Genomic DNA, 11,368 nt, shown 5'->3' on the forward strand with positions numbered 1-11,368 from the left:
TGGGAGTTGTCCCATTCCCCCGATCTGGTCTCCTCTTCTGAAGTTCTCATCCTCAACATGGTGAATCGAGGGAATCTCCTCAAGCTCACCATCCCCAAGCAATTCAAGATGTAGGGAAGGTCAGATTAAGTCACTTCCTCCCCAACAAAGCTACATTTCAACCCTCAGTGCAGTTGCCAATGATCTTTGGTACTACAGGGTTTCCAACACCGATTCATATTGATAGCTCAAGACAACAAGCAATGGACCCCAATAATCATGCTTCTCCATCACTCTAACGCCTTTATTTGGCACTTTTGCATATAGAATTCATTGCATATAACATTGCATCCTCAAAAGCGTAGCATTTCCATCAAGGTGGAGCATTACGCCATACAGAAAAATTCAAACATGCATACAAAGCATAAGCCAGATAATACAAATCAACATTCAATCAAGACGATGATACATCCCCACAGAAAAGTTGTCCTTACAAACTCTGATTGATATCTGCTACTACATCACAAATCTCCTCAAACCATGGTGCCAATACCTGGTATTCTCAATCCCAAAAAGAAATCTTATCTTCTCTCTCCTGTCTTTCTTCGTCAGAATCGTTGTCTCCGAGGTTATTTCCCGTGTGCTGCGTGAAGATTAGAGTGTGAGTGAGGGTGGGCATTCAACCCACCTCATTTTTCAATCATTTGAATAACCATACTTGGTGTGTGGCAATTCGAACGATTGCCGCTCTTGATGAGTTACACCCCGCCTTTGGCCTGAGGGATTAATGTAATTCTTATGCTTCGCCAGCATCAATATCTTCGTGATTATGTCTTTTGATCAAGTCTAGTCGTGACTAGTCTCCGTGATCTCTTCCCTCGTATGGGAAAACTTTTAGATCCAACCCCCGTGTTGTGTATTCTTTGCCTTCCGTCCTGGCAAACCATTTCAAAACTAATTTCCAACCTCAGTGTTGATATTAATTCTTTCTTCCTTTGACCTCAGTGTCGATACCTTTCTTTCCCAACCTCAGTGTTAACGCTTATCCTTTCCTTGTCCAACCTCTGTGTTGATGCCTATCACTCCTTCACCGACCTCCGCGTCGATGCCAATCGTCATTCACAACCTCAGTGTTGATGTTTATCTTTCCTCGTCCCAACCTCAGTGTTGATGTCCTCGACCTCAGTGTCGACGCCTTTCCTTTCACAACCTCAGTGTTGATGTCCCCCAACCTCAGTGTTGACATGCTCCAACCTCAGCGTTGATATCCTCCAACCCCAGTGTTGATGTTTATCCTTTCTGTCAATTCTTGTGGATCGTAGGTCCGTTGACCTTATCCTCATCTTTTTCATTTCCTGTGGATCGTAGGTCCGTTGACCTTATCCTCATCTTTTTCATTCTTGTGGATCGTAGGTCCGTTGACCTTATCCTCATCCTTTTCATTCTTGTGGATCGTAGGTCCGTTGACCTTATCCTCATCTTTTTCATTTCCTGTGGATCGTAGGTCCGTTGACCTTATCCTCATCTTTTTCATTCTTGTGGATCGTAGATCCTATCATTCCATCGAACCCGTATTTACAAATCACAGTTTCATACAACAATCATTCCCTTTGAGAACCTTGTATTGGCACCACTGCTACGTTACAAGCTATCTTCATTCGTCCAATTACTCACTGTAAATTCTTCCACCAGAAAAACAAAAAGAATCTCTTTCCCCAGCAGATATCAAAACAAAAACAAAAAATAAGGATAACACTTACACCATCATTTCAGGACAAATTTCAGGTCTTGATATTTAATCATCTTCTACCTTGAATGCTCGAAAGGCTGACGCCAATCTCACCTTCAGGTTTAAGACGATTAAATAGGGGCAGCTGTCATACCCCAAATTTGTCCTACCCTTCTAATGTTAACTGGCTTACACTTCGCATTCATGTGCATCTCACCATTAGGGCACTAACATTGATCATGCATCATTAACCAAATAACATGGCACTGGGATCAAGGATTTATAAAGCCTAGGGCTTCATATTAAGTTTGAGGCGTTCATGGCAACTAAAGTCTTATCCTTCTGATGTTTCCAGCGGTGAAGTGGGAGATCAGGGTTTATTTTCCTATGGTTGACCAAAGGTAAAGTTTTCACCTGTTGAGTCTGGGCTTGAGGAAGCTTCCAACTAAGGATCGTCGAATTAGGTTTTGAGATCATTGATAAACCATGGTGCAAAAGGATGAACTTGAAGATCGCATTGTACTCAGAGAGTCATCCGTGCTAACGTTTGTTACTTGATACGCAAGTTTGGTTTGAATTGGTTAGCATTGAGTTAAAGGATTCATTAAAGATCAGGTTGATTGGAATTGTTCATTGATATGTAGAGTGGATTTGAGTTCAAAGACGATTAAGGTTCTTAAGTAGTTGCATGGGATTATTGATGAAAGTTACAAAATTCAAGTTCTTCATAATGTTATTGCAATTATTTACCATTAATTCAAGATCTATCCATTTCATGAGTCATTGGTTTGCAAAAGGGATTGAAGTTCTAATTGAAAGCCAATTCATAATTCAAGGACTATTCGAGCATTCACGGTTCAAATGTTATTCAAGTGTGTTCATGTTCAAAATTTTCATCTTTTCAAAATTCATTCAACAATCATTCAAGACTTATACAAAACCCAAGTCAAAACTCTACAAGTGCAAATATCCATTACAAAAATCCTATATCATATACCAAAGTCCACATTTCAATTACAGAGGCCAAGCCCATTACAAAAACTACACAAAAACCGCTACTGTTCCTAATCCTAAATGGTGTGCTGGCTCGTGTTTCCATCTGGTAAGCCATGTCTTCAAAGTTTCAAGCCATAAACCTGAACTGACGGCATACCATAGGCTGCCAACCTCACTTGCTTCACAAATTCACTTCATAAACCTACATCATTCACAATATCTTGATCCAATTTTCCTCTTCATAACTCAACCAAAATGAAAATACTAACATTCATCATGAGTAAGAACTACAGCAAAATGAGATTCCCTTTTTACAATATCCAAGCATTCTCATCCAACCGATTCGAGCAATACAGTTTCTAATAAGTACATTCGACATACAAAGCGACTTGAGCCAACCTTCACAGCACTATTCAGTCAACAAGGAACCATCAACAGCCAAACAGAAAAATAACTGACATAACAGAATTCAGAAAAACAGAATATAACCAACCTTCATAATCATTCAATCTCCACCCTTAACCCACAACCGAATTCATCTAATCCAAGGGTTCTAAAGCCTTTTAACCTTTAACTAACACTCCCTAACTGAATCGCAACTAACTCATAATCAACTTCAATCCCCACCATCCAATCACTAACCGAAATTCAAAATCCAATGGCTAACAACCCCTCACACTCTAACTGAATCTCAGAACTTCAACCTATATAACTGAACCTCTCTCACTGATTCAAGACACGCCATTTTTCACCTTCATTCTCTAACCAATTCCCTTCATCTTCTCCCTTCTCACTCTCTGCAACTCCATCACCTCCATATAGCCTCAACCATCACTTCTTCAGTCCCATTCTCTTCTTCTTCTCCACCATCACCCGCAACCTTCACCATTTTTTGCACTTCAATCTCATCATCATCTCCATGAAAAGAAACAGAAAAAGGAGAAGGAGAAGAATCGTATAACAGAAAAAGCAATAAAAAAAACTCACCATAACAGAATTCTTGAGCTCCTCCATAATCTTCAATCTTCAAGCTACATCATCATCTCTATATCTTCGTCATCTTCGAGCTCCAACCAATTCTTCACTCTTCGATCATCTCTTCATCAATCACCAACATCCAGCGTTCTTCATCATCACCGGTATCATCATCATCAAACCGCGATTTCAACATCATCACCAGTATCATCATCATCAAACCGCGATTTCAACATCATCTTCAACGCATCTCGTCGACGATTTCGCCACCATCGCGAACCCTCCGGTCTTAGCACCATCAACAACACGATCTCAGAACAAGATTGAATCGGAGAGGAGACGATGAACAGCGAGGGAGATCACGAAATCGAAAGCAGACTCGAGTTTGTATGAGAGAGATTATGAGAGATGAAGAGGTGATGGAGCGAAGCGACACTATTCACGGCGGCATTGAGGTTTGCTTCGTCAGAGAATATGAATTACTTCGCCGCGCCGCCGCCGATTGAGTAAGGGGAAGAGAGAGTTCAGAGAAGCGACTTCAAAGGTCACACATTTGACCTAATCCTCTTCTCTTGATTAATTGTTATTTTTCTTTTCTTATTTTTCGTATTTTTTATTATTTTAATTGACAAATTAAAAGATTTTTGAATCTGGATCGAAAATAACCTTTGGGCCGAGTTGCTATGCATCCCTAGGCCCATGCATTCTTTGATAATTCTTGCACAAAATTCTGCAATAACAAAAAATCTTTACAAAAACAATTGCTGGGCCGATCTGAGTGGGCCCTGCGCCCAGTTTCAATTCACCATCCTTGTTTTCATCTTGCCCCCCCCCCCCCCCGGCTCTATATTTTAGCTAGTGAAATTTAGTTTTTACTTAGTCTTTTCCCATTATTTTTAGGCAATAAAATTGCTAATTTTCTTCCTCTTATTTTAGACCTTTAATACACAATTTTTGACACAAAAAATAATCCATAAAAAAATATTAATTTTAGGCCGATTATTTTAGTCCTTTTGTTTGATTTGTAATCCAATTTCTCCCATAAAAATCAATATAAAAATAGTAGTTTTTTAGTTTAATTTTGCACTAATACTTGAATCATTTTCTTTATGTTTTGTACCATTTCCATGCTAATTTCTGTATAATTTTTGGGTGACTTTGTTGCTTAATTTTGGCCATATTTTCGGCCTATTTTGGTATTATTTTCATGTCTCCTTTATTCCTAACCTTAGGTAGAAACCATGATGACATTAGGTAGAAATTCCCTTCATATTAGGCTAGTTTACTTAAGCTAGTTTCTTTTCCTTTTCAACACTAAAACATCTAAAAATACTTGAATAAACTCCCATAAAAAATACCAAGAAAACGCATAAAAAATGACTAATAAATACTTTGACTAATAAAAAGGGAATGATAGCTTGTAACTTCTCTTGCTTAAGGGATGTTCGAGTGCTTGGAGCTCCCTTGCTTAAGGGTTCCATTCAGGCGTGAGTTCCCAATCTTTAAAAAACACAAACCAAAGAGTAACTCGAGTTTCCCTTGCTTAAGGGATTTCCTCGAAACACTCAAACTCTCTCTCTCTCTCTTCTCTCGCTTTCTTAAGGGCACCGTTATTTCCGCTCCATTGCATCCTAGGCTGTCCCCTTATGCAAGAGCGCGAACGTTAACGCCGCCCAACTAAAAAACACAAAAACAAACAAAACTATGGAGCCGAACTACGGCGCTCTGATTCCCGAAAAGGATACGTAGGCATCAAGTCGCGGGGCTTGAACGAGCACACTTGTTTATAAACCTTATTTTCCCCGTGTTTCTTTTCTTTCTTTTGCATGCATTCCCTTTGCATTAAGCTTTAGATTTATACACCCTTTAGATAGAAACAAACATAGGTGGATACCATCGAGTACGATGGGCGCGAGGGGTGCTAGCACCTTCCCCTCGCGTAACCGACTCCCGTACCTTGATTCTCTGGTCGCAAGACCCTGTTCCTTCCCTTTGTTAGGTTTTCTGATATCCCTTTCCCTTATGGGATAAATATATTGGTGGCGACTCTGTTCATTTTTCGCGAGCGTGCGACACTGGATAAAAATACTATGTCATTTTTATATTGCAAAAAGAAACCACTTATTCAACCCCCCCCCCCCATTTCTAAGTGTTTTCATACCCTTCAGAAACAACCAAGTAATACCATGAAGCTATATTGCAAAGGACAATATTTTGTAAATATTATAATTTCATAAAGTTATATTGCTCTTTCTTCTAAGTATTTCCTTCACAAATGATATTTTGTAAATGTTATAATTTTATAAAGCTATATTGAACTTTCTTCTAAGTATTTCCTTCAGAAATTATCTCAGATATTTTACATTTCTTAAAGCCAAATCAGGCTTCTTCCAAATATTTCATTGGCAATATTTTTGGCTTCTCAAATGTAAATGATGGTGCTCAGCCAATACCATATTCCTTAGATGGGTGGTTACTGCAATGGAATTTTTGATATTTGCAGTGCTACTTATAGTTTATATTATTGTAAAATCTCTTCTTACCTTGGTTCATAGCTGGTTTTTTTCTTACTAGACCGGGAGAAGACACTTGTATGCTTATTATTGTTCATATTTGTAGGTGTAATCTACATGTTTATTTTAAGGAGTATAAGCATAAATATTGTAGTACTATTTTATTTCTTGTATATTGTAGTTTTGTTTTGTTTATGCATAACTAATCGGAGATGGAACTCAAATCAGATCTATAATGGACTACCGCATATTTATTTTAGAACTATAATCTGATCTTAGATTGAGTCAAAATAAAATCATTTGAATTCACTATCTCGTTTTTTTGGAGATTTATTTAGTGTTTTTGTTTTCCTGACAATATAAGAAAATAAGATTAAAGTTTCGTTTCACACAATACTTCATTACTGTTACAAACTTGATACAAATGACTTCCACACCCATTGAATCTCATAGATGCCTATTTATTGTATTCGTTTTCATCAAAATTATCAGAGTGTCGCTGCAAAGGGAAAGCTCTCTATTATTGCCAATCAAATGATATTTATATACAAAAGTGAGTAACTACCATTAGTTGGATAAGTGACTTCTAACTAACACAAAATTAGTTACCAACCAAAGCTAAGACTTACTAAAAGCTCCCTAACATAAACTTCCATAAACTGAGAACAAACAGCTAACAGATTAAAACATGCTAACTACTAATTTTCTCCAAGTTCATAGACTCCATTTCTTGTGCTAACTACTAATTTTCTCAGCAGTGGTTCATGTCTCATTGACTCTGTATGCATGTAAGTCTAAACAGAGCTTCTACATCCCACTATTATTTTACATGATTAGGATCTAATACAATTAATATACCACTGATGTTTCACTGATAGCATTAAGAAGGTACTGAAATAAAGAACATACATCACTAGAATCAAAGGTAAAACCTTAAACCCTAAAAATTAATGAACAAAAAAAAGTAATACTCGCATAAATGAAAGAGAAGAAACAGGTATGAGAGTATATGGAAAGATACCTCGCTACCTTGAAGAATCGAGAATGGCTTAAGAAGGAATAAAGAGGGACGGTGGAGGACAGAGGGACGGACAGAGGTACGGACAGAGGTACGGACAAAGGATGGAGGTACATGGACGGAGGTGCGTGACGGAGGACGGCGGACGCATGGTTTTTCGTGAGAGAGAAAGAAGAACGATAACGGTAGAAAGAGTGAATAAAATCTATTTTTTAATTTTAATTTTAACTGACTTTAGGCAGCGCTTTTGTGAACCGTTGTATAATGTGGGCCTTTAACAGCGCTTTCTAATGTGGGCCTTTAGCAGCCCTTTTGTGAAGCGCTTTTTAAAGTGGGCCTTTTAGCAGCACTTTTGAGAAGCGTTGTCTAAGGTGGGTCTTTTAGCATCGCTTTTGCATAATTTCTTATATATTTTCGGTGTTTTATTTTTTATTTAACTTATAGCAGCGCTTCTGGAAAAAAGCGCTATCTAAGGTGCGCTGCCTAAAACCCTTTTTGGCGTAGTGTAAATATGTCAAGCATTTACTAGATCACACGTTCAAAATTAAGGATCTTGTCCAATTAAGATACTTTCTTGGCTTTGAGATTGCTAGATCCCGAGCAGGTATATTTTTCAATCAAAGGAAGTATACACTTGATCTCTTGGAAGATAGTGGTTTACTTGCCTCATAACCATATATTATCCCTTTTGATCCCAACACAAAACTATCCACAAATGATGGCCAACCCTTAGAGGATCCAACATGTTATAGGCAATTAATTAGTAGATTGATCTAGTTGACAAACTTTCGCCCTAATATTGCTTATGTTGTTAAACACCTAAGCCAATATGTATCATATCTTTTGTATCAAACAACTACAAGAATTCTCAAGTATCTCAAATTTGTCCCTGCTAAAGGCTTGTTGTTATCAGCCTCTAGTGATCTAAAACTACATGCCTTTGCTGACTTGGATTGGGCTAGATACCCTGATGCTAGATAGTTTGTCACTGGTCATTGTGTTATCCTTGGATCTTCTTTACTTTGCTGGAAGTTCAAGAAATAACATATTGTGTCCAAGTCTTCGACTTAAGCTGAATATCAAGCCTTAATATCCTTGACTTGTGAGCTGCAATGGTTACAATATCTCTTTTGTGATTTATAGATCAATTTTCCTCAGCCTGCATCTGTGTTCTATAATAGAAAATCTGCTATATACCTGGCTCATAATTCAACCTTTCATGAGGGGAGCAAACACATTGAGCTTGATTGTCATGTTGTTCGTGAAAAGCTCCAATCCAAGCTAATCCACCTGCTACATGTTTCGACCAAAGCTTAACTCGCAGATGTTTTTACAAAGTCTTTACATTCACCAGCCTTACATTCCATTTTTATCCAAGTTAGGACTCTAGTATACATTGTCCAACTTAAGGAGGGATGTTGACTTACTATTATCATTGGGCTCATCTTAGCATTACACGTGTATATAGTTACAGTTGTTTGTTAGTTAGTTATTATCTGATGTATATATTCAGTCAGTAATATTAATTCAATATCACCTTTATCACTTTACAAACTTCTCTTTACTCTTCTCAAGTTTGCATCGTTTTCATTATCAGATGGAGCCCGTGCGTGATTACTGCAACATTTACTCTAATGTTTAATTTTTTCAAGAAAAATTTTGTGATCATCTCTAATTCAAAAAATTAGTTTATATATAGATATCTGATTTGTATAAAAAAAACAATAACATAAAGAGAGCTTTTTTAATAATTATAGTTGTCAACAAAATTAAAAATGAAATTAATATTCTATTTACAAACAAATAATATTTTAACATAGTAAGAAATTAGAATTTAAATAAATAAAAAATTTGAGCTCTACTATTTTGACATAATAACTAAGGAAAAAAGAAATTCGAGGACATATTGCAAGCAAATATGGGTTTAACTGAAATAATTTTATTTAAAACAGATATTTAACATAAACACGTATCTTCCTATTTTACCCCTTAGGCCCTTATTGAATTAAAACAGTTTAGCGTGAAAAATTAAAACAGTTGAGGATTAAAAACTCTTGTGGGCCCCGTAGTTGAGACACGTTGATCTAACGGCTAATTGTGGCCCAGTATAACATGGGACCCACTCAACTATCTACGGCAATGATTAATCTTGCAAATTTCATTTCTGTTCCAACAACAGCATCATCACCGTCAAATAAAATCAAAGTTCTATATAAACCTTTGATTAAACGTATCTCCTCAAACACAAACTCTCTCTCCATCTCTATCTCATTTTCTCTCTAGAAAAATCAAAACAGTGCTTTCATTTTTTCAAAATGGATCGGAACAATCTCTTCACTCTCGCATTCATCTGCATTATCGTCGCCGGCGTCGGAGGCCAGTCACCTTCCGCTGCCCCCACCACAACTCCAGTCGTAACAACTCCTGTTTCATCACCGGTAGCTGCCCCTCCCAAACCAGCTTCACCAGCTCCCGTTGTTTCTCCTAAATCATCACCTCCAGCTACATCCCCCAAAGCCGCTGCACCTGCTCCGGCAACCAAACCCCCAGCCTCATCTCCACCGGCAGTAACACCAGTCAGCACACCACCCGCACCAGTTCCGGTCAGCTCACCACCCAATCCCGCACCAGTAAGCTCACCTCCTGCAGTGACACCCGTGGTGGCTCCAACCACACCGGTCGTACCAGCTCCGGCTCCTACCAAGGGAAAGAAAGGCAAGAAACACAGTGCTCCAGCACCATCACCTTCATTGTTGGGTCCACCTGCACCACCATCAGAAGCACCTGGACCAAGTGATGGCGCGTCTTCACCTGGACCCGCATCTAATGCAAACGACGAGGTTAGTTTCTCATTCATCTTTTGTTTCTTTGTCCTGTCTTTGTCGTTTATACATTTATCACACGCGCCAGTTTGAACTAGATATGCTTTCAGATCTGTAATTTTCTTAGCTTTTTAGAACCACATTTGTTACAGACACATACTTGTTTTTCAGTTGTGTTGAGTTCATGTGTTTTAACCAACCAAACGGTAACTTGAACTCAAATATAAGTATATAAGGTATACCACGCGCCACCGTTGTCGGTGGGTTTGGTAAAGGAAAGTAAAAAGAAAAATTGTTAATAATAACATTTTTATATTCTTGTTTGTATATGAGAGTTAGATACTTTTTCATCCAGATCCAGATTTAAATATAAGAAAGACATAAAGTTAAAGTAAGTATTTGGCTTTTATTTAAAAATTATTTTCATAGTTTTGTATTTCACGTAAAGTGAAGAAAAAATAAATAGTATATTATTTTTTGACCCAATAAATATATAATGGCGTTACTTTTTTTGGCATTTACTTTATCATGTTAATTATAAATTTTGAATTTGTTACATACTTAAGCTGGATTTAGATCAAAGTAATTTTTTAGATTTATTGAATATGATATTATGTTCTAATTTTTGAGTTTTATATATATTTTTTCTCTTCAGAGTGGAGCTGAAACCGTGAGGAGTTTGAAGATGCTAGGAGGCTTAGCTTTGAGCTGGATGGCTGTTGCTTTGATCTTCTAAAAATAATTTATTGTTCTTACCACACATTTGCATTATTTCTTTTTATCCTTTTTCTTATTTTTGACTCTCTTATGAGAGTATGTTTGATATTACATTTAATTACATTTGTTGTGTTCAGACACTCCTAATATTCTATTAATGCGATGGTTATTATTTTTTTGACAAGGATGTAGTATTTTTTTTTTATTAAAATTGTTTTAATTATTCTAATGCTTTGTTTTGTTTATTTAATTTACTAATCTTGTGAATCTTGTGAGTCTAATGCGTACTATTATTCTAATTTCTAATGGGATGTCTTTCAATTGTACAGATCTACATTTTGGATCAAACTCAGAACCTATATCTTTTCGGTTAAATTTCAAAATTTTATAAGCACGCATTTCATGAATATAATTTAAAACAGTTAATAGTTTTTGGATGAGATGATAAAATAACTTTTTTTACCTTTAACCTAAAGGATTGAGTTTGAGTACAACTTGGGAGATATAGATATGAATAAAGGTTAAGTTTGTTTGAGGTTCTGTGTTCTTCGGATTCTGAAAAAGAGTGTTCTATTAATGTACTTTGTTATACCGTTAAAGAAATACATTATATTTATAT

At 36.9% G+C, this 11,368-nt stretch overlaps 1 protein-coding gene across 1 annotated transcript; it reads left to right on the forward strand.

Moving 5' to 3' along the window:
• The first annotated feature begins 9,438 nt into the window (after positions 1-9,438).
• On the forward strand, positions 9,439-10,933 carry LOC131607279 (lysine-rich arabinogalactan protein 18-like). Its single transcript, XM_058879296.1, has 2 exons — positions 9,439-10,050; positions 10,688-10,933. Exons 1-2 carry the CDS (start codon positions 9,526-9,528, stop codon positions 10,766-10,768), a joined length of 606 nt encoding a protein of 201 aa, XP_058735279.1. The 5' UTR covers positions 9,439-9,525; the 3' UTR covers positions 10,769-10,933.
• Positions 10,934-11,368: the final 435 nt, after the last annotated feature.

This window comes from Vicia villosa, linkage group LG1 (genome assembly GCF_029867415.1).
Source record: "Vicia villosa cultivar HV-30 ecotype Madison, WI linkage group LG1, Vvil1.0, whole genome shotgun sequence".
Lineage (NCBI taxonomy): Eukaryota > Viridiplantae > Streptophyta > Magnoliopsida > Fabales > Fabaceae > Vicia > Vicia villosa.